The sequence below is a fragment of the Falco peregrinus genome, chromosome 3 (assembly GCF_023634155.1).
Source record: "Falco peregrinus isolate bFalPer1 chromosome 3, bFalPer1.pri, whole genome shotgun sequence".
In the NCBI taxonomy this organism is placed as follows: Eukaryota; Metazoa; Chordata; class Aves; order Falconiformes; family Falconidae; genus Falco; species Falco peregrinus.
Genome location: NC_073723.1, coordinates 56,771,920 through 56,799,675, shown reverse-complemented (window position 1 = coordinate 56,799,675; position 27,756 = coordinate 56,771,920). Strand labels below are relative to the sequence as shown.

The 27,756-nt window shown below is 41.1% G+C and overlaps 2 protein-coding genes across 2 annotated transcripts in view; one reads left to right on the top strand and one right to left on the bottom strand.

The window, feature by feature from the left end:
• The window catches only part of ANKRD29 (ankyrin repeat domain 29), a 51,252-nt gene extending 47,972 nt beyond the window's left edge, over positions 1-3,280 (bottom strand). The window contains exons 1-2 of the mRNA XM_055800925.1: positions 3,094-3,280; positions 428-522 (exon numbers count right to left, since the gene is read on the bottom strand). The gene's annotated coding sequence lies outside the window, so the exon portion shown is untranslated. The remainder of the gene's footprint in view (positions 1-427; positions 523-3,093) is intronic.
• Positions 3,281-3,456: 176 nt separating this feature from the next.
• LAMA3 (laminin subunit alpha 3) overlaps positions 3,457-27,756 on the top strand; it is a 123,068-nt gene continuing 98,768 nt past the window's right edge. Inside the window, exons 1-7 of the mRNA XM_055800349.1 lie at positions 3,457-3,702; positions 8,936-9,088; positions 19,797-19,914; positions 20,445-20,563; positions 22,090-22,260; positions 25,324-25,421; positions 26,885-27,000. Coding sequence (XP_055656324.1) covers positions 3,457-3,702; positions 8,936-9,088; positions 19,797-19,914; positions 20,445-20,563; positions 22,090-22,260; positions 25,324-25,421; positions 26,885-27,000 — 1,021 coding nt within the window. The remainder of the gene's footprint in view (positions 3,703-8,935; positions 9,089-19,796; positions 19,915-20,444; positions 20,564-22,089; positions 22,261-25,323; positions 25,422-26,884; positions 27,001-27,756) is intronic.

The window sequence follows — 27,756 nt, the reverse complement described above, 5'->3', positions numbered from 1 at the left end:
TCACTGCAGGTTTCTGGTTGGTGAAGTGGATATACCAAGTCCTAAACATGTTATGAAATGGCAGGATGAGATGAGATGAGATGAGATGTGCAATACCGCACATATCAGTAAGATAACAAAACAGAGAAATGATATCAGCAAGGCTATTTTGAAGCAAACATTCTCGACCTGAAATTTTAAATCCATTCTTAAATTAACATCTTTCAAACCAGAAAGTGCAAACACAAGAATGATCTGTAACCACAGTAGTGTAAATGCCTACTAATGTAACATAATGTTTATGTTAAAATAATACATATCCAGAAACACTTTCAGTTACCTGCATTTATTCACTAAAGTGCTCAAGCAAGAAACATGGAAAGCAAACCTTATAAAGGCTGAAGGAAAAAAGGAGAGGATTTACTGGGTGGAAAAAAGGGTCGGTTACCTGGAGAAGAGTGTTTTCTGCAGAGGGTCACTGTCGTGCAAATGCTGATTGCTAAGAGCTGCCAGCTAATAAATTCTTATCTGTGTTTCCGGAACCTGTAATTACAACAAAAGATGACATGAGGGTAAGATGAAGTATTATCCCATGAATTATTGATACTGACCTTTTTACAGGATGGAGTTCTACATTAGATAGGGTGAGCTGAAGCTCAGTAAAGTAAGTACTTTTCTGTGGGTGTCTGCTGGCTTTGGATTTGGCCTAAAATAGATTAAAAAAAGGGTACAGTTTGGAGATTTGCATTCAAGAAAAAATTTCTCACACCTTTGAGGGGGGGGAACAGAAGAATTTCTTCCTCTCTTTTTTTTACCTGATAGGCTAATTTTCTTAATCTTTGCAAAGTTTCATCCCTGTTTTTAACTTTTAGGAAACCAGATCCAAGAACATGTCATTATTTTACTGAAGTGTTAGATTCTTGCTCATATAAGCCATATTTTCTCATGTGATACTTCCCAGCATATTCACTGATACTTTTGTTTGAGGAAGGACATGTGTTTGTGAGCAAGGGGTACACTTTTTGCTGTGCAACCTACCAAATAGCTCACAAGAATCTTTTCTTTAAAGTGAGATCGCAAAGGATCTACTGAGGCTGGATTCCTTACCTGAACTATCCATAAAACTAAGCCAGAAAAAATTGTCAGCTATTACTCTACACAAAAGCAGTCAAAGAAAATTTGGAGCAGATTCTAGTAGACACAGGATTTAGCTCTCCATCTCAAATTCTTAGTTTAGGCACTTATTTTCTATACTTTCACAGTACATTCTGTGATTTTTTTAAAGCTTCATCAAATGTATTTGAATAACCTGGTTTATGTTCTGCTTATTCTCCTAGGCTCATGTTTCTCAGAAAACCCTTCCCAAGTGCTTATTGTGGAGACCAGGGACAGAGGTGCAGAAGAAGAGTTCAAAACTCAAAACACAGAAGTGCTGCTTACAATACCCACACATGCAGAGGAAAGGGAACGCAAGATGTGTATCTAAACCAACTAAAGGTTATTTCTTTTGCATTTGAAGCACTCACAGCAAAAGATGTCTTGGCAGTAAAACTGACAATCCCACCATCCTGAGTCCAATTTGTAGGAATGTACAGGATAACTGGAGTAAACTAATTTCCCCAAACGTTGTGCAAGACAGTAAGTTTCTTTCTGGTTGAAGAGGAGAAAATCTTTCACGGCTTGTTGGATATGTACAGGAGCAACATCTTTCAGAGCTTGCTAAATGAATGTCCAGCCTGGAGATACTCTGACTACTCTGAAAGAGATTGTGCATGATTTTATAATCTTCATAATAGTAATCTTCATCAGTTCCTCTTAATATTGTGCTTTATAATGAATTTCCCTTACCCAAGCATTTCTTTTCTACCAGGAACATGCTCTGCTCAGCTTTTATTCAATATGATTTAATTCCTCTAACAATAAAGAGTACAAGGATGGCAATTTAATGGATGTCAGGCCTTTGTAAGAGCTTGCTTGACCTGGACTTAAAGGCCACTTATGTTAGATACTTCCAGATATCCATTGGTAAAAAGTTATATAATCCAGGATATACTTAGGATTTAACAGGTTTTCAAGAAATAGGTTGAAAAGACCAGTGGATATCCTATCTGATAGTGTGGCATTTTGTTTAATGGAACATTTGAAGATGGTGTTGCTTGCTTTTATTCAAACCTCTCACAGTTTTTACGAAGTAGAAGCTATTGTAGGAAGGGACACGATGGACACATGCAATAAGATAATGTCCTTTCCACAATGTCACTGTTGGAAAAGGAGAGTATTTTTAAGTTGCTCTAGAAACTGAAAGCATTTATGGATATAAAAGCCAAATCTGATATATTTGAATTTGCAGCATGCTACATTTATGACAGCCAACTTTTATTATGGAGGACTCAAAAATTGTCTCCCACAGATATGTCTTGATGGTGTGCTAAATCCACAGTGGCACAAACCCAAGGATGCCAATATTTTCTTGTAGACAGAATCAATAGCTTGTGGCTGGCACTTCCTGAAACAGTACACCAGGGATCTCCCTTGCTAGTGCTGTGTAGCAAAGCCCTCATAAAGTTATGAAGTACTTTGCTGCTAACATGAATCACTCTTAAAATATTATAGGTCTGTGTATCTAACCACATTTTTGAGTCTGAATCCCGCAGATTTTATCAAGAGAACTGAACACGATGTGTGAGAGCGTGTGGTGGTAGAAATGTGAACGAGTATGAAACCTACGATAGCAATGCCCTTAAGCAGTGCAACTCCTGATACAGGTGACATGCTTCCTAGGCCTCCTTCTCCCTCCCCAGCCTCCCCCTCAGCTTCTGTGTTATCCAAAGCCCGTGCCAAATCCCTTCAAAAAGACAGGAGCTTCATTGTCTGCCCTGGATGAGCAGGAACACCCACCTCACCAGGAGCCAAGAACACTGGCTGTGCATTGCAGGGGGTGGCCTGGGCTGCCTGGTTTCCAGCAGCCCAGAGCACTGAAAATCGCAAGAGGAGCAGCGACCGCTGCAGCGCGTTTGCGCGGGGTGTCATCCCAAAGACCTGCAGGCAGCAGCGGGGTTTACCTGGCGTGCAGATACCCCTGCTGGAGGAGAAAGCTGGGAAACCTTGACTTACCTGCCCGTGTGTGACGTGACAGGTCGCGGCTCACGAGGGTGGGATGCTGATGCCCTGAGGCTTGTTCAAAGTACGAACCCGCGCACCTGCCGAGGAAGGGCAGCATCAGACATCAGTTACCTGGAAGGCGCGCACAAGGGGGGCGGCCCCCCCTCCCGCGCCCCGTCCCGCTCCCCGCACCCCGCACGCCCGGGGGGCGCGGCCCGCTCCGCACGGCGCCCCGCTCCGGGTCTGCCCTGGCCCCGCCCCGCGGCAGCGCGCGGGCAGCCCCCCGCCTCCTCCCGCCGCCTGCCCGCCCGGGCCGCCCGCCCACCGCAGCTATAGGGCCGCCCCGGGGGCGGCGAGGGCAGAGCCCGGCGCAGGATGGCCGCGCCGCCGGGCTCCCCGCTCCTCTGGGTCCTCCTGGCCCTCTGCGCCGCGCAGCCGGAGACCCCCGGCTCCCGTGGGACGGGGCTCAGCCTGCACCCGCCGTACTTCAACCTGGCCGCAGCGGCCAGCATCTGGGCGACGGCCACCTGCGGGGAGGCGGCGGGCGGCGGCGGGCGGCCGGAGCTGTACTGCAAGCTGGTGGGGGGGCCGGCCGCCGCCCCCCTGGGGCGCGCCATCCAGGTAACCGGCCGGGCCGGACAGGGGTCGCGGCGCCGGGGCGCCCTTCGCCTCGCACCCTGCTCCTGGCGCTGCGGCGCGGCGGGGGGCGTCGGCGTGTCCTCCGGGGGCGTCCCGGCCCCTCCGGGGGTGCTGGCGGCACCGCGGGGTGCGCCGTGGCGTTTTCTCCTGCTGGGCGTTGCCGCAGCCGCTGAGGGAGCCGGCGCGGGGCGGCGCTGGGCCGGGCCGGGCTGAGGCTGCCCGCGCTTCACCTGCCCGCAGGTGTCCGGCACCTTCTGGAGGCGCTCGCAGCGGCGGCCTCGCCTCGGCCCCCGCCGGTGCCCACGGTGCTCCCGGGGGTGCGGGGGCCGCTCGTCCCGGCGGCGGCTCGGGGAGCAGCCGGGCGGTGCTTCGTGGCCTCGGCGCTCGGCCCGCGGTGCGCTGCGCGGTGCTGCTGCCAAGTAAAGCCGTGAGCCGCGGGCGAGGGCGGGGGGCTGCGCCGGTAACCGCTCGCTGACAGCGGGCATCGCTCCGGGGCGGCGGGAGAAGCGGGGTCCGGCCGTAGTCGGGCGGCTTTGAGGTGTTTTACAGGCACTAAACGTGGGGCTCGGCGTCCGTGCTGTGCGTTGCTCGTGAGAGGGATGCAGAGGTGCCTTGGGGCTCTGACAGGGAGCCCGAGCACGCAGGGCAGCGAGGGTGATGTTCTTTCTTAGCGTGGTGTGAGATGATTTCACACGTTTTACTGCCGTCTTTCTCGTGACTGGCGCAAAAGATAAAACTCCTGGCAAAGGGTTAATGGAAATATATTATTTTTTTTTTCCTTTGGTAGAAACTTGTATAAACATGCCCATTAGAGAGTATGGAAGGAGTAACAGATGCACCGAGCTCTGTGATGTACTGCAGTGGGTGTTCAGTATCTGTTTGATCAGAACTTCGTCAAAGGGGGGGACTTTCCTAAAGCCTCAGACCTTCCAAAGTTATTTCATTTGTATTCTCTCTTGGTGGGAGGAGAAGAGAGCCAGAATGAAGCTGCAATTTGAAAGGGATTTCAAAAGCTTGCAGTCTGCTTCCTGACTTCAGGCAGTACAGAAGGAAGGCAAGTAAGTTTTTAGCCTCTTGGAGGAAGGGTTAGAGTTTCAAAGTCTTGTGAGATGTTTGTATGTTTTAATGGTGGCATAACTCTTAATATCTGGGTTCAGAAGAGATTGCAATGGATAAGAGAGGTTTTTCTTACCATTTTGTAATGGGGATAGATGTTCAAGAGAGGGAAAGAGGACTGAGAAGGTACCGCATACTCCTTGTCATGAGCCAGAAGTGAGCCTGCAGCATCACGCAGCCTGCCTTCACAGTTCATTAGGCAGCCACAGCCAGCAGCGTGCTTTGCTCTGAACTTCTCTCTGCCATGCCTCCCCATGAAGTTTCAGTTTACCTTACATTTGTGCAGTGCCCTCTGTCATAAAAATCTCGAAGTGCTTTGGAGATGCTTACAGGCAGAGTAACGGACAGTTTTACTAATAGGAAGACTGAGTCACGCAGGGGGTATTCCTCTTGTTAAATATTTGCCTCACAGGTCCTAGGTCAGAGGGCAGTTGTGGTTCATGCCTGATTTGAGTTCCGAGAAGGACTACTGATAGCTCAGCCCTGGCACAAGGAAGCGTGTTGTGCCTTTTATAGCATTTGTGTAAGCACAGATACAGCAGCGTCTCTCTCCAGTTTTAACAAAGCCCCATTGAGATACATAACATGAATACTTCTGTGGTTTACCAGTAGCTGTTGTGTTTCAAGAAGAGTTGAAAAGCCTTTCAAAAGTCCAGGGAAATCCCACCACAGAAAATGCGATAGCAGCACAATGTACATGTTATCAAGCTACTCCACCTCACAAATTCAAAGACACTATAAATAACAGAATCTCTTCTTTCGTGGAAGATTGGAGAGAAGTGCGTTAAATTCTTGCAGAAGCTGAACTTACATGGAATGATTTAAAATCAGCGTAAGTATTCACATGTTGTTTCTTAAGAGTGTGAGGGAAGGTTGTGCAGCTTTTATGTAAAGTGATAGGTGTAATAGCCACCTTGTCAGGCCAGTTCAAGTTAAAGAAATGCCATGCACTCAAGACTCTCACTTTTGGGGTCTCTACAAGGCTGGATTGCAGCTATTGCTCTATGAATTAGGGAAACTGGAAAGAAGGTGCGGAGGGTGATCGTCATTTTGTCTGACAAAGGGAACAGACAGCTCTGTTGCCAGTGCTACCCCAAGCACTGAAAATAAGGCAAAGGGAGGAAAGCAGCACCCGTTTCATTTCCACTGCTTTGTCATTGGCCTCTCTTTTTCAGCTTGTCATTTGGTGATGTGTCTTTCAATGAAGCTTGTAGTACCTGGCAAATCCAGAAGGAGCATTTGGAGGTTGTTTAAAGTTCTTCTGCAAGGTGATGGGTGGGGCAGTTCCTTCGTGGGTGGCTCAACTGCAGCTCTTAAGGCAATGCTGGACATACACTGTGGAAAGCTGTATGTTTCCCTTATTTAACACACTGGCAAGTGGGGCAATGACTTAGTAAGAACAGTATTGAGTGAAGAGATGCATGGCAGCATAAAATATTTCAGCGACTGGTAGATAAATGGTGTGCTTCATTTTGTCTGCCAATCTGCTCTTAGTGATGTGCAGGTGTGAACTAAATTTTAACAGTATACCTGCCCTGCTCTGCCAGTGGGCGCAGAACTGCTAGGTGTTAAAAAGCAAACAAATCCTTCATTGTTGTCATTCCTATAACTTACAGGTGAGACATTTTCATCCCTGAGTGTCTCCAGTCCACACCGGTGTATTTCAGCGAACTTATTCGCGTAGTTCAGTTTTCTCCTTCACTCAGGAGAACCAGAGGAAAGGAGGGTAACAAGGTCACCAGCAAATGCACACCTGCCTGCCTGATGAACTGCAGCCAAAATCAAGTCTCCGAGGCCCAGTCTGCTGGAATGGAGATGTATCCTGTAGCAGAAAGGCTGAGCGTGGTGTGCCTGAGATACTGCCAGTGGGAAACTGGGAAGGCTGCTCTGTCCAATAATTTATTTTCTTTCATTTTTTGTTTTGCTGCCTTGTTGGCAGGGTTGCTGGAATGTACTTTAACTGAAACTCCAGATGTTGCAATGAAATTCTTTGAATTACGTGCTCAAGAAGGAAAAATATGGTATCTTGAGTTCAGATCAAGTACTCTGTTACACTGAAATCGCATAGGTGTGTGTAAATGTAACACGTTTAATACTCAATTCTGCTGCTGCAGCTTTTCTTTGAGGCTGTTTCCAGATCGGAGCTGGAAATGCTATAGCAGCAACTCTATATTTCCAGTCTGATCATTGTTGACATGAATTTAGATCTAAAGACCATGTTTCATGCACATCATAAAACTATTTGGGGAATAGTTACACATATGTACTGTTGTAACATATTTATGTCAGAACTCCAAGTATGCATTTGTCAGGAAAGATGTTCTGATGCGGTGGTAACTGCAGTTGCTGGTGCATGGATTGAATTTTCAGTGTATTGATTTTGGAGATAGTGACACAATGTGCTTTGTTGTCACTGCAGAAACTGGCAATGTTGCCTGTAGCTAGCATAGGCTGATGTGGCTGCTGCAGAAAACTGTATCTGAACTTAGTTAGTGTCCTGGCATATTGTAGTTTGTACAAAAATCAGCCAAACCATCTTCTCTAAGAGAGCTGGAGGAGAATCATGTTATAACATGATCCCAGATGTAGTTAACCAGCCTATGTACGTGATGATTTAGTAAGTCTCTAAACAGTTCTTTGAATTCTTAAGAGTTAACCCTCAGCCAGATTGACACCTTCAGTGCTGAATCAGAACAGCTAATGGTAGCCATGTCTTCTGGAAAGAACATCATATTCTGGTCTTTCTAGAAAAGCAGGGTGAGGATGGAGCCATTGCTACATGCAGATACTGAAATAATTTCTACTGATGCAGAAATATTCAGTGAACATCTATGTTTTGTATTTGAAGGACACAAGATGGTGTATTTGTATCACATGAGAATGATGGAGTAGTTTCCAGTCCATTAGTAACTATAGCAGATGTTAAACAAATTCTGCTAGAGATAAACATCTTAAATTCACCAAGCTTGCAAGATTGCACCCAGGAAGAATGTGAGAATCCTAATGTTATTCCTCTGTTAAAAGTGGACAAGTATGATTGCTCCAGTTACTTTACACTGGTTAGTCTGGCAGCAGTGACAAACAATATAACCATTAAGGGGGGTTATTCAATGAAAATGGCATGTTTCTGCTGGGGTTCTACAAAGATCTAAGCCTGGCACAGTTTAGCATTTTCATTGATCATCACCACCCGGTGACTGGGTAAGAAGTGAAAGGGACACTATAAAGGTCCCTTAATAACTAATGACAATGCTTCAACACTAATATTAGTGGACTGTAAAAATGCAGTTTCTTGAAGATAGTAATGCTGCTTTTGGGGCAAGCCAAGATGCCAAGTTAAGACACAATTAAGTTTCCTAAAGTTTATGCATCATTATTGTACAGAAGAGTACCGAGAGCTTTAGAAACTATTAAAGAGAGATTATCGGGGCATCTCCGGAGTGTGGCTTTAGTTGTGGACTAGGAATTGGGTGGTAACTTCTGCAAATGAAAATACAATGGGATTCTTTAAAGGGAAACCTAGAGGGAACAGTCTGTAGAATCCACTGCATTTTCCATGAGTACATATTGTTCAGAAGTCTCCGATTCACCATGTATTGTAATAGCAGGAAAAAAATGAAAGCAGTATTTTAAAATTGTAACACCAAGCATAAAGGCAAGTAACAGAGTATTTTTAATGGTTTTATTAATATCAGGCTATGTGCATATGTGGATATTTCACAGTCTTTTAGGAGAATTGAGGATTATTTGTTTGTTGATCTTAATTCAGTTTTAAGAATCTTTGTTTCATTAATTTCCTGCAGACACAATATAGGTAATTTCACCAAAGTATCAATACATTCATTAATAAAGAAAGACTGACTTACTGCAGTTTCCTTAAGGAGGTTTCTGAAATTTTGATTTGTAACAAATTTAGTGTGTTTCAGGGTATAAGTGTGTAATTTAATCACCAGGGGAATAATATACATTAAAAATTACACTATATAAGGAGAGAAACAAAATTAAACCCAATTTTTGATCAGCACTCTAGTTCAGAATCTCAGGTAACATGCTGTTAAGATTTCAGCTGAGACTGCCTTTTTAATATATTGTGTTTCAGGGACAGTTTTGTGATTATTGCAATGCTGCTGATCCCAGTAAAGCTCACCCGGTAACCAATGCAATTGATGGCACAGAGCGCTGGTGGCAAAGTCCTCCTCTTTCTATGGGCTTGAAGTACAACGAGGTCAATGTTACTTTAGAGCTGGGACAGGTAAGTGCATGAGCTATTGAATGAGATTTGATAATTTCTTGCATTTATTTTTTGCAGGCTTTGCAGTTGAGAGAGGTGTTTGAACAGATGATTTTAACTTCCAGCGTCACAGCTTGTCTGGTTTATGTCCTGTACTTTTTACAAAGTTAACTTCATTAAAGTTGTTGTTTTCCTTCAGGAATTTTGATGATGTGGGTTCTTGCCATTGGCGTCACACAGATTTAATGCCTGTGCTTTCTTGTACAGACACTAACTCGTTAACGTGAGGTTACAGGGGGGACCGCTCAGTTGAAACTGGGGCTCTAGCTTCCATTTCATATTATCCTTTTCTGTGGCCACAGGGAGAGATAGAGATTTCATGATCTCTTACCACACACACGTTTTGAGAATAATGTTTGGAGTCTGCTTTTGCCTTAGGGGTCCTTCTGGTTTCTCTATCATCCAGCAAGATCTTAAAGATAGACAGAAAGATACTGATGACATGGTCTAAAAGGGAAGGGACAGCAAAACCAGCGTAATATGAATTAGTAATATGACAGTAACATGAACACCCATATTTCCTCTACAGGCGATGGGCAAATAGCTGACAGTACAGCCTCTGTATCTGTATTTAAGTCATAGGGATGGATTCTCAGCTGCTGTAATTGGGCACTGATCCAGTGAAATTAGTTACGCTCTGCAAGTTCACACCAGCTGTAAATATGTGACTATAAATATATGTTGGGGGCTGCAAAATATACGTATGCATATATATTTTGGACAGTGGTAACTGTTTTTTGACTGATTATATAGCACAGGATTTTCTGAATAGGCATTCAATTTAGTGGACAGTAAGAGGAGGAATGACAAAGGAAAAATGTTTCTTTTGAGGCTTATCTGCCATTTTATTGGGGATTCAGGTGCAAATTATTTTACATCTTCTGTTACGTGCGCTTTTAATGCTCCTGTCCCTCACATGACTGGAATGGCTCTCATTTTGAGGATATCTTCTTTCAGTGTTTACTTTGGTACCAGTTGGAAAGCGACTCTGGACTCTCTCAGGGAATCCCAAGACAAAAGGTCAAAATGACTTCAGGTCTTGTGATCAGGAAGGAATCATTTTAGTTGGTGGATGGTTGAGGGTTTAGTGAGATTAATGTGATTATTTTTTTTTATTATTATTTTTTACTTCATGAACATTATCTCAGATCTGCATTCAGCTAGTTAAACCTTAATCTCAGGATTTATTTGAGCTTGAGATTCACTTTTGACATTTTGCGTAGTACTCTCACACCCCAGATTCATGATACTAATAATGAAGAAGAAAATTAAATACTATGACAGTTACTGTGCCTGCTCAAGGAAACAGGTAAACACTGAGACCCCAATGCACCTTACCTTATTTCAGTGTCCTAAAAATTAAGAGCTTAGCGTGTGTTAGTTATGCAGACTTTCTCAGCAGTTGACAGAGACAGAAGTTTTCAGAGTGCAATTCTCCCTCCAGTGAGCTGAAATGAAGGTTTTGGTTTTTAAGGAAAAATAAATGTTCTTGAAGTTAGATGTGTACCTAAATACCTTGCAGAACTACAGGCTATAATACTGAAAACATAGTAGGGATGTAGTTTTTCTCACTGAGTAGTTGTCCTTTATTTTGACACAAGGCATCTTTTTCTGCAAACAAAATATAGAATGTTTTTGCATGTGCAAAACACGACAAAGAGTAAGGTACATAAGTGTGCAGGGAAGCAATGGATGAGTTGTAAGTTGGTCATCAAATATTCACAATTAGAGGAAGCAGAACTCAGTGCAATGTCAAAAGCTTTTAATTTACAGTCTTCCTGCGATTATATCTTTACGACTGAGGACGGAGTCCCAGTGGAGCCTTTTGCCATGGTCTGATGACAATACTTAATTGAATAGTTGCACCATGGTGGAAGTTTGAGTGCACACTGCCACAGAGTTGGAACAGAACACGCACCTGCTGCTGCTTCCCTTTCATAAGGGCTAGGGGTGATTTTGATGTCAGAATCCTTTCAGGATGTTAAGTCTTTCTGCTAGAAAAAAAGCTCTTTTTGCTGTATTTGTAATATGAGAAAAAGCAAAAAACCTTAAAGCAAAAGCCCTGCTTTACTTCTCTTTCTGACTTTCTGTACTATAGTTACATTTCTAATCAATCACAGTCCTTCTGAATAATAATTATAATGTTGATCCCTGAGGCAGTCTCTCCATCCTGTTAACATACTGTGGCTATTCCTAACTTGTTTAAAATACTTGGATCAAATGAAGTCTCATTTATTCCTTTAATTGGTCCTGATTTTCCCAGCGTGGTTTTCAACATATTTTAAACTTCTGAATCCAGAATGTCTGTCTGAAGTTCATTGCCCTTCCCCTGACTCTTTAGATTGCCTAATTTTAGCAGGTGTGCCCTCATCTTTGGCTTGCTAAATGCTCAGCAGATATTACAGTAATACTCCCCCAGGTATTTTCCTGAACTCTGTCTTCAAAAGGAGATGAAGGTTAAGGATAGTGTGATATGAAAAAGAAATGTCTAACTGTTGTACGTAAAAAAGCATAGTCAACAAATTTTATTGTTGCTTTTAGTTACACGTGATTTTTTTTTTTTTTAAACTGTGTTTTTATGGCAATAATATAGTGCTGAAACACTGAGGCTCAGTGAAGTCTTGTGCACTAAAATGTTGAGTAGTTTTTATGTAGTGATACTATTAGTCACTGTTGTAAACTAAAGGCACACAGTGGAATGTAATGTCCAAATTAGTAATTTTGTTAGGGAGGGAGGGAAACAACCATAAATTTAAGATAAGTGGTATGGCCTGTGGATGACTTTATGCTTTTATGTTATCTGCCGATTAAAGCATGTAAATATTCTGTAAAAAAGCCTCACAGTTTGGTAGGTCTTCTGAATTGCTTTTATATGGTAGGTATTGCTTATGGGATTAATTTTTTTTATTTGGTAGCAGTCCTCTATGTCCATAGCTTTACAAACAACATTGTTGTTGAGAACATTAACCAGTTTTGGCTAATTATTACGAAAAACATTTGTTCTTAACTTACAAAAGATTGACATAATTTCTTAAAATGTGTCTGAAGTTACAGTTACTTTATATTTTACAGAAAAAGTTAAATTATCCTGTAGGCCCTTCTCCCGTAGGGAGATACTATCAAGGTGATGGGAGATTTATCATAAGCTGCATTGAACTGGGCTTCCAAAACTAGTCATTGCATTCATTGTGCTTGACTACTGAAGACTTTATATTACCAATGACCTTGAAATTAGACCCAGCTCTGGGGTGGAATTGCATAATCTCAATAATAATACTGAGAAGCCCTACGAATTAGGGCACAAGAACCACGCGTAGAGCTTCTGCACTCCTGCAGAACTGCCTCCAGCAGTAAGACAGCCTTTCCCCTGGAACCCCTGCACAGCTCTGCCCCCGCAGCAGCCCCAACCCCTGCTTGGCTTCACACTGTGGAGAACAGGGTCTTTTAGGCCTGGGGAAGGTACAACATTGTCCCTGCAGTACCCAAAAAAGGGGATCCTAACAGCACAATCTTGCGTTACTTTGTATTAGAGAACTCTGGTTCTGAGTATTTCAGTTTTTGCAGGAAACTTGATTTGGGATCACACCACAAATCATGCCACCAAAAAAAAAAAAAGTCAGTTGATTTTTGGCTCATACCACAGTAAGGTGAATCTATTTGTGAACTCTAGATTAACACAACTTCAGCTGATCAAATAGCAGCTGCCTTATAGGAGTTTCTAGAAGTTGTTACCAGGTAATCACACTCCATTTATTCCTCAGTCACACCACGAGCAGCTCTTTCTGAGCTGAGCTGCTAGCCTTTGTCAAGGAAATATTTTAAATACATCCTTTCATGCTCATACATTGACTACATCTTAATAATGTATTAAAGCTTTAATTAAAAGTAAAAGTTTTAATTAAAGACCTTTTGAATGGCTTAGCATTTTTTCTGATGTTTGCGTTAATAGATTTACGTCATTTGCTTTAAAATGTGTTTTTGATGTTAATTTGGTATTTTTCTCAAAATATACAGAAAAAACCTTGCAAGTCTTACTCTCCTTTGCTTTGCTGGCTCTGTCTTTCTCTGGTTCTTCTTCTGCATCCTTTTAGGAAGGTCTTTGTGCCCACTCATCGATCTTGCTTCCTTCCAATGTCTGTGCTTATGCCTTTTCCACCTTCCTTCCCATGCTCGTTCCTGCACATTACTTTCATTTTTCGATATGTTCTCCTAAACACCTCACTTTGCACTCGGTATAGTAAAAGCAGAATCTCTGCTGATAGCCTCCAACCCTTTGCACTTCCTTGTGTTTCCTTCCAGCGCTGACAGTACTGCTGTGTTCTTTTTCCTTTGGGCTGCAACGCTCATAAGGGGACATCTCTCTCTTGGGCAGCTGAGGTCTGAATCGTACAAACTTTTTCCCATATGAATAGCTTCAGTGTTCTGTGAAGAAATAGGCCATATGTAAGAGATAATTATGAGCACTGAGTTGGTCTTTGTCCAAATCCCAGTGGAAAAGTGGCTGCATGAGAAATTTTAGGATAATAACTGACAATCATTGATGTATTTGCCTTCAGCTTTAAAAAAAAAATAAAATCAAGGACTGATTGAATCTTGATAATGGACTACCTTCCTTCCAGAATACTGCCTGTGAAGTGTGGAGAGCATCTCCCTTCTGGTCCTGCCCATTGACTGATAGAGAAAAGACTGAACGCCTCCAGATGTGTCAATGAGGCATATTCACAGGCACTGACTTACATAACTAAATACAGTTTTTAGCATCAGTAGGTAGTTAAATGAACAAAGGATATGAATAAAACTTGTATGGTACTAACTGAACGATGTTGGAAGTCCTGTGCTTATTCCTGGCTTCTGCACTGCAGTCTGTGAAGCTGGCATGCAAGGAATGACTCTGGCATGCTGTGCAGTGGGAGCCTCTCCTGTCACTGTTGATGCGTTGTTAGTGTTGCTGTGTATACCTGTACGCAGTTAAACTGGATGGAATACATGCAGTGTTCTCAGATACTACCCACATGGGATTTTCCCCTGTACCTCTGCTATAGCTACTTTTCCAGGTACCCAGAAGAGTAATTGGCAAATGCCAGAAAGGCTGGATCAGCTCTCTCTGGTTGGCATTTTTTAATATTACAGTTTCATCTGCAAAATACTGTTAGGAGTGTTTTAAGTCTTTGGATCTGCAAGGCTGCCTCAGGTCCTGCTGAGATGCTATTGAAGAAAGAGGGTGCTGACTTCTTTGCGACCTCAATAAATCAAAGCCTTTAATTTTAACCAAAGTACATGGGATTTTTATTTCATTGAAATAGATTGTTACTTTTATGGTTTAGTCTTTGATAAAAAACAATGCTCAAGACCTTAAGGCTTCATGACATTAAGAAGCTAATGGGCACGCACATGCCAACACTGTGCAATCCGTTGCATTAAGGTGTGTTCTGGAGCTGGTGCCAAGCTCAGTTCACACTTCCTTCAATCCCTTTGCTTCAACCCACATCTGAGAATTTTAGTTTATGTACTGAATGGTCATCAGATTTCTGCCTCTTTCTCACTTTCTTTGCTAACATGTTAATCAAGTAGAGAAAGTTTGCATGTCTGCTAATGCTGGGCAACTTTTGCAGAGGTCCTTCAGTGCAGAGACTTCACTGTCTTCTGCGTAATGTACAGTGCCTTGCCACAGTGTCATTATTCAAGAAAATGTCAGAAGCCTAGAAGAACTGTCATATGTGGAGGGAATTTTTGATCGTGTAGATATATCTGCAAGTACAATGCTGGAAACAGCTGTTGTCTGTACTTCTGCAATTCAGATTACATGAAGGAGGATTCTTGTGGTACCTTTTTGAACACATCTATAGAGATCTATAGAATGCCTCGGATAGATAGTCTGCCTGACTTTAGTTGTGTTCTTGTTATTGCCACACTCCGGGACTTTTTATTCTTCAGGAGCAAAAAAGGGAGAACAATCCTTTCGTACCTACAAGGGTAGCACACAGCATGGCAGTTGTTTGCAACAGTGTGTGTTTTTCTGTTGTCCTGGTTTATGCGCAGCACTTAATTGTCATTTCAGTGTTTTAGTATTCAGTTTTGAATTTATGGTGGTAGGAATGCAGCAAAATATGTTATACTTCTGTATATGCATATCTAACTTTCTTCTTTTTGCTTATGTATTTTAGGATTCAAAGAAATCTTGTAAATTCCTCCATATAAAAATTGCTTAAACTTCTAAGGAGAAAATATAGAAAATATTTTAAAGTAGTCTTATTGCAATTTTTAGATTTCTCATGAGGATGCAATGGGTCATAGGAAGTTTTCTTTCTGTTGGGTTAAAATAAGTAGTGTGCGGGCCATTAGATATCATGAATATTGTATCATCATCAATAATGGTACAATGTGATTCTCAATCAATTTAAATGAATTCTGTTAATACAATCTTAAATTCGCCTGTAAGGGCTTCTATAGAAATGTTTCTGTCTTTGTAGTGTAATATTGGTAATTTCTAGCTCTGTATTACAGTTTCCATTTTTAGATGAGAAAGACAATTTGCTGATTCTGCTGGATGATTTTAAAAATCTTTATCTTATTTTTTGTGAATCTTCCAGGCCACTTCTTACAAGAATATTTCAAATCTGAACAAGCTTGAGTGAACAGGAAAAAGTCACGTCAATAAGAAACTGGTTAAATTCCAGCTGTTGACAATCCATCAGGTTTGATCCATGCTGCTAGATTGCAGCAGGGTATGGGGTGAGGACATTTACAGGAGTACATCCTCTTTCACATCTGCATTTCCAGAGTGGATTGGCTTAATTGCTGGAAACAAGATGCTGTTTCTACTTGTAAACTTATTTCTTTATTCATGTAAGGGAATGGTCAGAATCTTGATTAAGCCATATTTAAGATTTTTTTATTGATTTTTTTTTTTTACTATTATAGAATTGCACCAAAAGAACAGTTATTTTTAATGCTTACTTACATTTTTAACACTCCTTTTGAAATATTTTTTTTAATGAAAGGAACTTGACTTAAAAGCAGCCAAATAAATATTTTTTTCCAAAAATGAAGAAACTCCCTTTTTTTTCAAAACTGAATGATAGAAGAAAAACACTGCTTTGAGTTTATTATGCCTTTTTTTCAGGCTAGGTCTTCTGTCAATGCAATGGGATCAAGATTTAAATTAGTCAAATGCAAGCTTAGAAGATGTGATTAAAATTGCTTTTAATGATTGCTTTTCTAGGTCTTATGTCAGCAAGGTTACTCTCTTATCTTTAGTTCAGATTTATTTGCGAAGCCAAGGATTATTTTTCTTCTGTTGTTCCCTCATCAGATCTGGAGACAGATGGTTCATCAGCCTGGTCAGTATTCAGTCATAGTGGAAATCTGGATTTTCAGGTGGTATTCAGCATCCTTGATCCAGGTCAAAACCAAATAAATCATTGGCACCCAAATGAAGCCAGAAACAGAACAGATGAATAGATGATAGGATTAGTGACTAAGTTTTGGTGAGGTATTGTTATTAACTAACACTATTTTTTTTTTATCAAGACCTATCCCTTTCCCCTTTCTGAATGTGACTGTACAAACCTGAGAAGTATTTCAAACTATGAGATGTAAGGAGAGCTGCATGTGAATTGAAGCTTTTCATATGCAGCAGTAGTTCAAAGTTGCCATGCATTTTTTTCTTCCATTTTGTGGTTTGAGTGGAAGCATGCAATGTGTGGTGCTGGGGAGACAGTTCTTTAAGCGTTGGCAGACTTGCAGAGTTCCTGATATAATACACATATTGGACAGTACTTCAGCTTCACGTGCATTGAGTAGTCATAGGCTTAAACAAATTCCACAGCTGCATAGCCGACGTGGCATACAGGTGTTTGATGGGTGCCACATGCTGATTCAGCTGTGTTACTATGGTGTGCTCTCATTTTGGCCACTTTTTTCTTTAGATGCTTATGAAAGGTTATAGTCCAGGGTGACACTGGTGTGTAAGTGAGCTTGTCTCATATTTCTTCAGCACTGTGGAAATGGAATTCACTGCTACTATTTTGCTCACGCTTATGAGAAGGTATCACCTGTTGCGATAGATGAGACGAGACTGGCTGTGTCAGCACTTTGAGTAGCATCTGAGTAAAAGAACATAATAACTGTATGACAAGCTGAAGCAGATGTCATCTGCTTTTTTGGGGAGTAGATATAAGTCCTTGTAATGATTCCACAACGTGACTACAAGCAGTGGTGCCCTGGAGAAGGCAAGGCCTTTTCTATATGCTTCTTTTGTTTTCTCTTGAGCTTTCTAAACAGTTTGGCTTGATTAACTCTGTATCAGCCAACACACAGTGTTATCCACGCTTGTTAACATGCAAGTAAGGATGGGACTCCCAAAAGCCCTAAAACACAGGCTATTGCCTGCCCAGTGCAAACCTGAACAGGACAATACCCCTTGAGAGATTCAGCTGGCCAAAAGCAAGGACATGAAGCACTATTTTTTTAGGAATTTCAGAACTGTTGTGCTTTCCTGGGAGGATACCAGTCTTTGCACTGAATGGCCATACTGGATGACATGGAACACCTGTATGGCCAATATCCCTACTCTGAAACTTGCCAGTCAAGTAGCGGGAGTTACTTAGGCAAAGAGTATCAGAAACTCAGCAAGGGCAACTCTTGCCCCAGTCCCCAAAATATTCACCTATTTCTGACAATCAGTGTAAAGACTTTCCGTTAGTAATTTAAAGGCATTACTCCACCTGTGCAGTCATTGTGCATAGTTGTGGGTTCTGTCATGGTTCTGTCAACAGAATGGCTGCCACTACTTTGCTTGATACTGTTGTCTAGTTAGTCAGTTTCCACATGTAGATACTGTCTGGCTATTTAGATACCTAATTTAGTATCACAGGAGGTGAAGTTGGTGGTTGTTGTGCTGTGTTAAGCGAGCAGGATAAATTCCAACACTAACATGAAAGGAGTTTTTTTCCCCAATTTTTTCTCCGCTGACCTAGGTAACCAACATTCAGCAAATCAACAGTTTCTGAAATATGTTTTAAGGTACAACGACACTTGCTGCAGCGATGACTTGGTGTGTATAGAACAAGCAGTTGCCCTGGGTAGTTGTACATACTGCACTAAATGAATGCCCGATGAAAAAGCTTCATTTTTTTTCTTCTGGGCTGTGAGGTATTATCATGAGAGCATGCTCCATGAAGTGCCTGAACTCCTCCAGTTTCTCTGTGAGAAGGGTTTACTTTCTTATGTGAATATTTTTGATATCTGAAATGGATGTGTGAACATTGAGGCTGCTTGTAGGTGTATGATTGCAATGTGCATGTAGCCATGGGATAGGCATGTGCAGTACTGGTTAGGGACAAATATTTCTAGGTATCTGCTCCACTGTGTTGTTCGCCATTTGAATCTGGCTCTTGGTGGCCCCAGCTGGCAGCTGAATGGGCCAGTCATGGCAACAGTTGCAGTTCCCAGTTTGTGGTTGGGAGCTTGTATGCACTTGTGGTTTGGAGTCTAATAACCTGTGCAAAGTATTAGCTCCAGTGTTACAGCATTTGTGATGTTTGAGCAAAGATAAACTACGTGGGTGTATTTGATGTGAGGGCTCTGGCAGCAGTTACTTGACAGAGCGGGGACTGTAACTCACTGCCATCCCCATCAAAGTGAGAATATCTTGCAAGCAGATGATTCTGGGTTGAAGTTGTTGAGTGGGAAATTCTAGTGCAGGTTCACTTGAATATTGACTGTACTTCAGTATTGGATCACTTTTATTGCCAGTTTATATCCATGTTGTGGTTGTTTAAACTCTAAATGACCCTTAGAATCAATCTGTGTTCAGTCTTTTGTGTGGAGGTAATTTTACTATCTGATTTTTATGACTATGGGCTATCCCAAGAGGCTTACAGTAAGATTTCCTTTCTTGTCAAATCCTTTTTTTGCTGTGTATGGGAGCTTTCTGTCTCTGTGGTCTATTGCTGTGACACATAATGAGCACCTAAAGAAGCCAGATGGGACTCTTGGCCTTGGGAACCTTGAGCTGATGAAGCTCTTTGAGCTGTTTCAGACGATGAATGAGCTACAGTCATAAGCATCTTTCCTGTGTTATTTGATATCCACAAAACTCTGGTGTGGCTTGCTTCTGCCACTTGAGAAGTCTGTTAAGTGGCAAAATTATCTAGAAATATTCTTAAAGTGAGGGAACAGATGGCTATAGAATACTGTCAAATGCAACCAGAGGATTCCCAGTGTAAATGGTGTGTGCGTTTTCTCTTACATCACTGTGATTTTCCTTGACTACAAGAACAATTATGTGATTGGAATGCAACACAAATGTATGAGGATGCTGCAAAAGTATCTTAGTTCAATGATGTGTTGAGATGCTGACTTTTCAAAGTTAATACCCGTAACCCACCCAAGCAATTAGTCATGTGCAAAACAGAGCTGTTCTGAAATGTAAGAGATGGCATTTAACACATCCCTCTTGCAGCTTCCTTAATATGTTGGAGCACGTTGCCAGGTAAGATAGCCAGCTGAGAATCTGGCCTATTATTTTAATGGGAATGAAACTGAAGAGGATAATCTTCTCACTTTACACCAAAGAAAAGGTGTTTATTGGCATTAGTTTTGGTATTGCAGTACTTTCCTAGAGTTCAAAAAGTTCCTGATAAGATCTATGTATTTCTTTTACCAGCTCTTCCATGTTGCCTATATTCTTATCAAGTTTGCAAATTCTCCTCGTCCAGATCTCTGGATCTTAGAAAGATCAGTGGATTTTGGAAGAACTTACACTCCCTGGCAATATTTTGCTCGTGAGTATCAATTTTGTGTCACTTCTCTTTGGTGGACAGGTTTCTTTAACCTTTCACCTAGTAGCAGCAAAATCAGACTGTGGGGCTCACTGAAGATTTCAACTGCAGTGAAGACAGTGAATGTTGAATACATTTCTCTTGTCTTAGCTATCCACAATAAATTAGTTGCAAGAGTGTAACTAAAAATGAGTAAGATATTTTGAAAGTATAATTCAATACATAAATATTTTTGAGTCTGTTGGAAATTTTTGATTTGTTTGTCTTGGGTTTTGGGTATGTCAGAACTACAGTGTCCTTCATCCCATGGAACCCCCAAGTTCCTTGCAGAAATCAAAGTGAAATATAAATGCAAAACCTTGGGGTACGTCCATAGCTTTTTTTTGTGATGGTATGATAAATATTGTGCCATGTCTTGTCAGTCACAGGGGAGAATTTACCTGGAAGCACAGGGGATACTTCTTTGTTAGTTTAAATTTGAACAGTAATGTTTATTTTCGCATATAAAAATGATTTTGTTCTTACTTGACTAGACTCCAAAGCAGATTGCTTGGAACGCTTTGGAAAGGAAGCTAATCTTCCAGTGAGGAGGGATAGCGATGTCCTTTGCACCACAGAGTATTCTCGCATTCTGCCTCTTGAAAATGGAGAGGTAAGTGCTTTTAGAGGTAATGTGTAATGCTGGAAGCAAGCAGCATTGGTTTCAGAAATTTGCTGTTTCAATAAAAACCTAGAACTGGAAGTAATTTTTCAGCTATGACTGCTTGAACCTACATTAGTAAGTCCATAACCAAGCACTTAAGTTGCTTGTGAGATTTTTGGAGGGTGAGGCTCCTCCTAACTTTTACCCTTTGGGGGTGAGGGCTGCTCAGAGCCAACTGTGTTGATTTTTATCATAATTTAGGTACCTCACTTCAACCATATGCATTTGAAGCTGTTGACCGCATTTTCTGAACACTTCCAATGTATATAGCAGAGCTTACTGCATCAGAATTGCTCATGGGATTAAAGGCTGTAGAAACCACTCAAGAATAAGTAGCTATTTAAGAAAAGAATATATAAAATGCTACATGTTTGTAATATAATACATGTGTTTTGAAAATGTTGCTTTGATTTTAGCCATTATTACTTGCTAGGCAGAAGCGTGGCTTGTGTTATCTGTATGAATGTTAAACTCCTGGCTGTGCTGGTGGTTCTGCTGACATTCTCCTTTTACACCTGATGTGGTTAGAATTGAGATCTGAACTCCTCAAGAGTTATCCAGAGTTTTGAGCATATGGATCTGGAGCTGTAGTTTCGTATTAAAGTAGAGTTTGGTTTATTAACATATCTGTAAAATTTTACTAATAAAATATTGTAAAGAATAATTCTCATGAAAGAACACTGCTGGTGCCATCACCTATTATGTTCCTAAAGGAATTCTGCTGCTATCAGAGCTGTCACCATTCCCTTATGTGCTTTGGATTATAGCAGCCATTTGAAAATAGAAATCTATTATCTGGTCAGTTATAAATAAATGAAATTCTCATACTCAGTCCTGTATACACACGCTGGATTGTTAATAGAGATTCATGAATGCTAAGCTACTGGCATCTGTTTCTTTAAAAAAAATTAAAAAAAATTACTGGAGCCCCTGTTTTGAAAGCCAGATAAACCTGCTTTCATGTGAGGGGATTTTCTAAAGCAACACTGTGTACTTTCTTCCATTAATATGCTCCCAGGCACTGGACGTGGTAACAATAATATTTTCCAGGAATGTTTGTGCCTTAACCCAAAAATAAATGTGCTTTGGGAAAGAGCCAAGACCTGATGTTTTTACTCAGGCAAAGCTCCCATTGACACTATCAACTGTTAATATAACTACTTGCAACTATTCCTGTTATTTTTTTAATATTAAAAAATGTACATTTTGTGTGTTATACCTACTGTTTTCAAAACAGATAGAAGCACTTTTGTTTCCCAATGTGCCATATGAGTAATGAGAATTCAGGAGGGTCCAAGACTAACAACACTATTTTTCCTGATGTCCTGGCTTCAGTATGAAATGTGTAGTTGTTACTGCAAACATGCTTAGAAACAGTAGCAAGTTTTTGGTTTCTCTTATTAGTTTTGCTCTGTGTTGCTACTGACACTTGCAGTTGAAATATTTTAACAAAAATGTGCTTACTTCTTTGTTAGATTGTAGTATCTTTGGTAAATGGTCGCCCAGGAGCAAAAAACTTCACTTACTCCCCTAGTCTTCGAGAATTCACAAAAGCAACAAATATCCGCCTTCATTTTCTCAGAACTAATACGCTTCTTGGACACTTGATATCAAAAGCTCAACGAGACCCCACTGTAACCCGTAGAGTAAGTACTGTTTTTGCTGAGATATACTCAACAATCTTACTCAGCGTGTTAAGAGACCAAAAAAAGTGATCTAGATGTTTTCCCTTTGCAACGTACTAACAATTGAAACTTAGTGACCCACCTTTAAATTTGCATATTTTCTCCAGGTTTGTTTGAGACAAGAACTTAATTGGGTCAGCGTAGAGGGCAAGTAAAGATTAATAATTTTGTAATAGACAGTCTTCTTTCCCTGTTTTCAAATACGGAAGGAAGTTGGGTGCCTCATAGGGAGCTATAAGGAGCCAAAGCGGAAATCTTCTAAACTATCTTACACAGAACTGAGGAACTGAATATCCTCAGCTTTATTTGACACTACTTTCCCTTATTTACTCAAAGAAAGATTTTCAGGAAACAGCACCTGAATTTCTGAAGGAACAGAAATCAAAGGGCATACTTAAAAGTTACTGTCTTACCACAAATTGTTTGAGATGCCTAGGTGGTTTCAGTGGATTTTGGGCTATTCAGGAGCTTAGAAGCCAAAGTCCCACTCCCATTCAGTGGGGGAATGTAAGGAAATACAGCTCCCTCAAGGGAACACTGCATAGAAATTCATATACTTAGAGAGATTGCAGACTTCATATTGTATTGTTATTTTTAACCTTTTCAGTTAAAATGAAGATTCAGTAACAATTGGAGGAAACCCTGGGGTGAGGCACCACACAAATGTTTATGAGGGTTTCAGCATTGAAAAACATAAAATTATTCCAGTTACTTGATAGCACTCCTATTAAGTACCTTTATTGTCTTATGTAAATTTTAAGATGTTGCTCACAGGCAGATGTAAAAGCAGTATTTAGTTTTCTTGGCAAGCAGCACAGATTTAATGTAAGAATCTTCTGATGTTATCATAGCCATGGGATGTAGGCTAAATGAATGAAATGTCCAGTGTTTTATTAAACTGTTAAAAGATAGCGCAAGTTTTTATTGTGGAGACCTTCAAAGTCTAGGAAATAGTTAATATTCTTAAGGAAAATCTTTGTGTTAAACTTCCTACAGAAACAGATGAAAACCAGACCAGTTCTGTTCTCCTATCCAAGTAACTGCCTGGCTTCTCCTGTTAATGGTTTAAGTTCACAACACACTAAATCATATCAAGTATATTTTATGTCTACACTGTGGCAGTTTGGCCTGTTAATTGTTTTGGCCTATTAATTGTTTTGGCCTATTGCTAACTGCTGTTTTGACTTATTACTGAGCAGTGACAGTACAGCTGCTGTTGGTACTAAGCATGGCTCTGCAAAGCTCTATGAAACCATAGACCAGGTTGTGAAGACTCTTACACCTAAAACTACTGTTAAATATGTTGGCAAGAGTCACAGTGATAATTTCTAGCTGTGCCGACAACACTGGAAGCTTTTACTTTTAAGTTTTACTTACAGTATGAAAATGATATGCACAGTTGGAAATGAACGTGTATATCTGAATAGAGAAGGCAAAAAACATTTCCTTGTCTGTATATCCCACCTACTGTTCTTCACCTGCCTAGAGCAAAGAGAGCTAGTTGGAAAAGCTCTCTGCCTTGGGGAAGCACCTTGTCTGTGCCGGCCAGCTCCACCTACGTAAAAGGAGAGAGTGTATATGCAACTGAAATTAATCACAGAATGGTTGTTGAGGTTGGAAGGGACCTCTGGAGGTCCTTAGGTCCAACTCCCACTGCTCAGGCAGGGCTACCTAAAGCCAGTCGGCCAAGACAATGTCCAGGCAGCTTTTGAGTATCTCCGAGGAGGGCGACTCCATAACCTCCCTGGGCAATCTGTGTCAGTGCTCAGCCACCCTCCCAGTGAAAAAGTGTTTCCTAATGTTCAGAGGGAACCTCCTGCCTTTCAGTTGATGCCAGTTGTCTCTGGTCCTGTCACTGGGCACCACTGACAAGAGTGCAGCTCCGCCCTCTCAACACCCTCCCTTCAAGTGTTTATACACATTGATAAGTTCTCCCCTGAGCCTTCTTTTCTCCAGGCTGAACAGTCCCAGCTCTCTCAGCCTTTCCTCATAGGAGAGATGCTTCAGTCCATTCATCATCTTTGTGGGCCTTTGTTGAACTCTCCCCAGTATGTTCATGTTTCTCTTGTACTGGAGAGCCCAGAACTGAACACAGCACTCCAGGTGTGGCCTCACCAGTGCTGAGTAGAGGGGAAAGATTGCCATCGGGAGAGTCCTACCACCTACATACCACCTAGAAGGGATGTATTGTGAATGGATTGAGCACAGGACATATATCTGCAGGATGTTCTGACCATTTTTCTCTTCATCCTCCAGTGGCATTAAATATCCCTCTTTAATTTTTCTGGGGCTGCGTAGAGACCAAAGTTTACAGCCATCCCTTTGTTCTGCCTGGTGCTCTAAGTGAGACGAGGAAACAACTGAACTACAAAAATATATGCAGAAGTTACTATTGCTATGTATACAGTAATTATATTTTCATTGAGTTGAACCAATTAAATTTTATCTTCTGTTGCCTGGGTGCCTGCAAGGCATGTGGATGAGATACAGAGTGGTTCAGTTTTGGGTCAGAATTTCAAATCCAGCTTCAGTCATGAGTGATTTTGACCAGGCTGGTGATTTCCATCTTTTTCTAGTGTTAGTGATCATGTCTGACTGAATGGGGAGACTGCACTGCCCAAACCAACATGTCCTGTTTGTTGACCAGACCACAGTCTCACAAATTGATGCTTTGACTGTACTTTACATCTCCATCCTCAACCTGGCTTTGAACAAGCTTTGGGCTTGGGTACTGGCAGCTGCGTAGCTGCTGGGGAATTGAGAACTAGAGCGATATGCCTTTGGTGCGAGCTGCACAACCCTGTTACTATCAGGCACCCCATGGGTATTGGCTGTGATTTGCTGGTACTCATACTGAGATACAGGCATCAACAGAGTTTTGACCATTGGCTGCCTGACTTTGACCCTTTGTAAAGTCATGTCTTTAAAATTCTGATAAGCAAGATTTAACAATCTGATGTTGATATTTCTGACATAATACAAGTAAGTAAAGACCTATACATACTTATTTTGCTTGTTCCATAGTATTACTACAGTATAAAGGACATCAGTATTGGTGGTCGATGTGTTTGCCATGGTCATGCTGAAGTATGTAATGCAAAGAGAGGTGAAAACCAATACCAGTAAGTAAGCTGAACATAACATTAATTTAATAAGAGGAAAACAATACATGCATGTTTTCAAAAGACCTTTTTTATTATAAAATTTTATAGTATTACAGGGATTTTTCATTATGTTTAAAAAAACATAGAATCTGCTAATGATTGACAAGAAAACATTTCAAGAGATATTGTATGTGAAATATAATAATAATAAAGTCTTTACTTAGATTTTTTAATTTTTAATTGAAATAAGAGTTTGGCAGATGGAATAATTTCTTAGAAACTCGGGTCTTTTTGGAAAACATGGGTTGATATCACCTTCCCACAGCAGGAATTAGAAGCCCATCTCAAGAACAAAGTGAACTTCCTGGAGATACTGACCACTATAACTGAGCTCAGCCAAGATCCAATGACTTTTGATCATTACTAGAAAAAATAAAAACAAACCTGAACTAACTGTTCCTTTTCCCTGTTAAGTTTGTGATTTCCATATTGATTTCACAAGGAGTTAGATCAGGGTCCTTGGCTTATCTGCTATAAGGAAGTGACTGTGAGTAATTAGGCTGTCTAAAATGTATTTTAAAAGCCTGGTTTTAAACCAGCTGTTGCTCTTATCCACAGTGGCATTGAAGCAAACTTTTATCAGGACAATGCAATATTTTCAGTTGTGGTCTAATGAGAGTAAGTGGGGAGATGGGTGGTTCCTTTCCAGATGTCTATGCTAGAGAAAATTACAGAATGTGTGAAATCTACAGGAATAGGATGGTTATATTAAAAAAAAAAAAAAAAAAGTTATTGCCCCTTGGTTATTAGACTATACAAATAAGAGAGGAACATTGGAAAAGGCCTCTCCAGTCTCAAGGTCTTTTTCTTCCTGGGATTCAGTTACTATGCATGATAGTAAGACATAGCCCATAATGAAAGCTTGCCCTTCAGTAGGGTATTCAGCTAAATAAAAAAAATGAACTACATTTTCTTGATGAATAGTGTGCACTATTTTAAAAATAATAAGATAAAGTTATGATCTTGGTTTATTAAAAACACGAATAAAATTATTGTAAACAAAGCAAAATGAAAAAGTTATGAAGGCATGCATATAAAGGTGATAAATATTTTGATTTACTGTACATCAACAAGCTTGAGCCTTGGAATGAAACTAAATTAGGATACATCCTAAACTGTTATCTATCATCTTGATTTAATATTCTAGAATAAAGTTTCATAATCCAGTCTATTGAATCCAATTATAAATGTTCTCTATAAGTAATCTGTGCTAATAAACTCACAATCACATGATTAAAGTAATCAACCATGAAGAATTTTAGGAAAGTTCCAAAATGTTATAGTATTACTATTTGACCTCTTTACGTGTGAGCTTAGGTCCTGTCCTTTTCACGCTAGGTGTATGTCTTGGACTGTAATAAAATTAAGAAAAAAACCTTTAAATCCAGCTTCAGTAGAATAAGAGACTTTCATTTCCTTAGGTTTCAGTGCAAATGTCAGCATAACACTTGTGGGGAAACCTGTGATCACTGCTGCCCTGGATATAATCAGAAACAGTGGCAACCTGCAACAGCTGGGAGCACAAACATATGTGAACGTGAGTAGCCTAAAAGATGCTAGGTTAAAAGGGACATTGACAAGAGGGTGGGAGTTAGCCATAGCACACGTGTCCATGGAACGTAACTAGCACACTACATGTTTTAACACCTTTTTTCTGTACTGAGAAAATTCTTTCCATACAGAAATGAGGAATAGATGATGCAGTGAGTATTATTTATGTTCTTCTCTCATACTAAACAATGAAAATAGTCATTTGTGTGAGAATATTACATGAGGAAGCCTTCTTGTACTGCGTTGAGAGTCAACATCTGTCCCCAGTCATAGCTGTCTGCTGACAGATTGTGGATCCCCCCAGCAGAGCAGAGGCTATAGGCATCCTGTACAACTTCAGAATTTGCTTTCCCATCACCCAGCCTCTCGGTGCTCAGATTGCAAAGAGATTGCTCAAGGCTGCCACAGCTTACAGGCACTTGAGCTGCCCTCCATTCTGCTGACCATGTGTAAATGGGCACAAAGGTATACCTGATGGGAAGCCCTGGCAATTCCACACTTGCACCCCTTCCTGTGCTTGCAGTTGGAAATTTGGAGTGCTTTAGCCCCACAGACTGAGTAGTCAAGCTGGAGAAATCCACTGACCTTTCCCCCACTTCCACTGTTGTATTAGGTCTGGCTGAGCCCCACAGCAGCCCTCGCGGTGCTGCGCTTGTATGGGTAGCTGGACTGGCGGTGATAACACACGGGTGTTCTGACTAGTGCTGAGCAGTGCTCGCACAGCATCAAGGCTGTCTGTCCA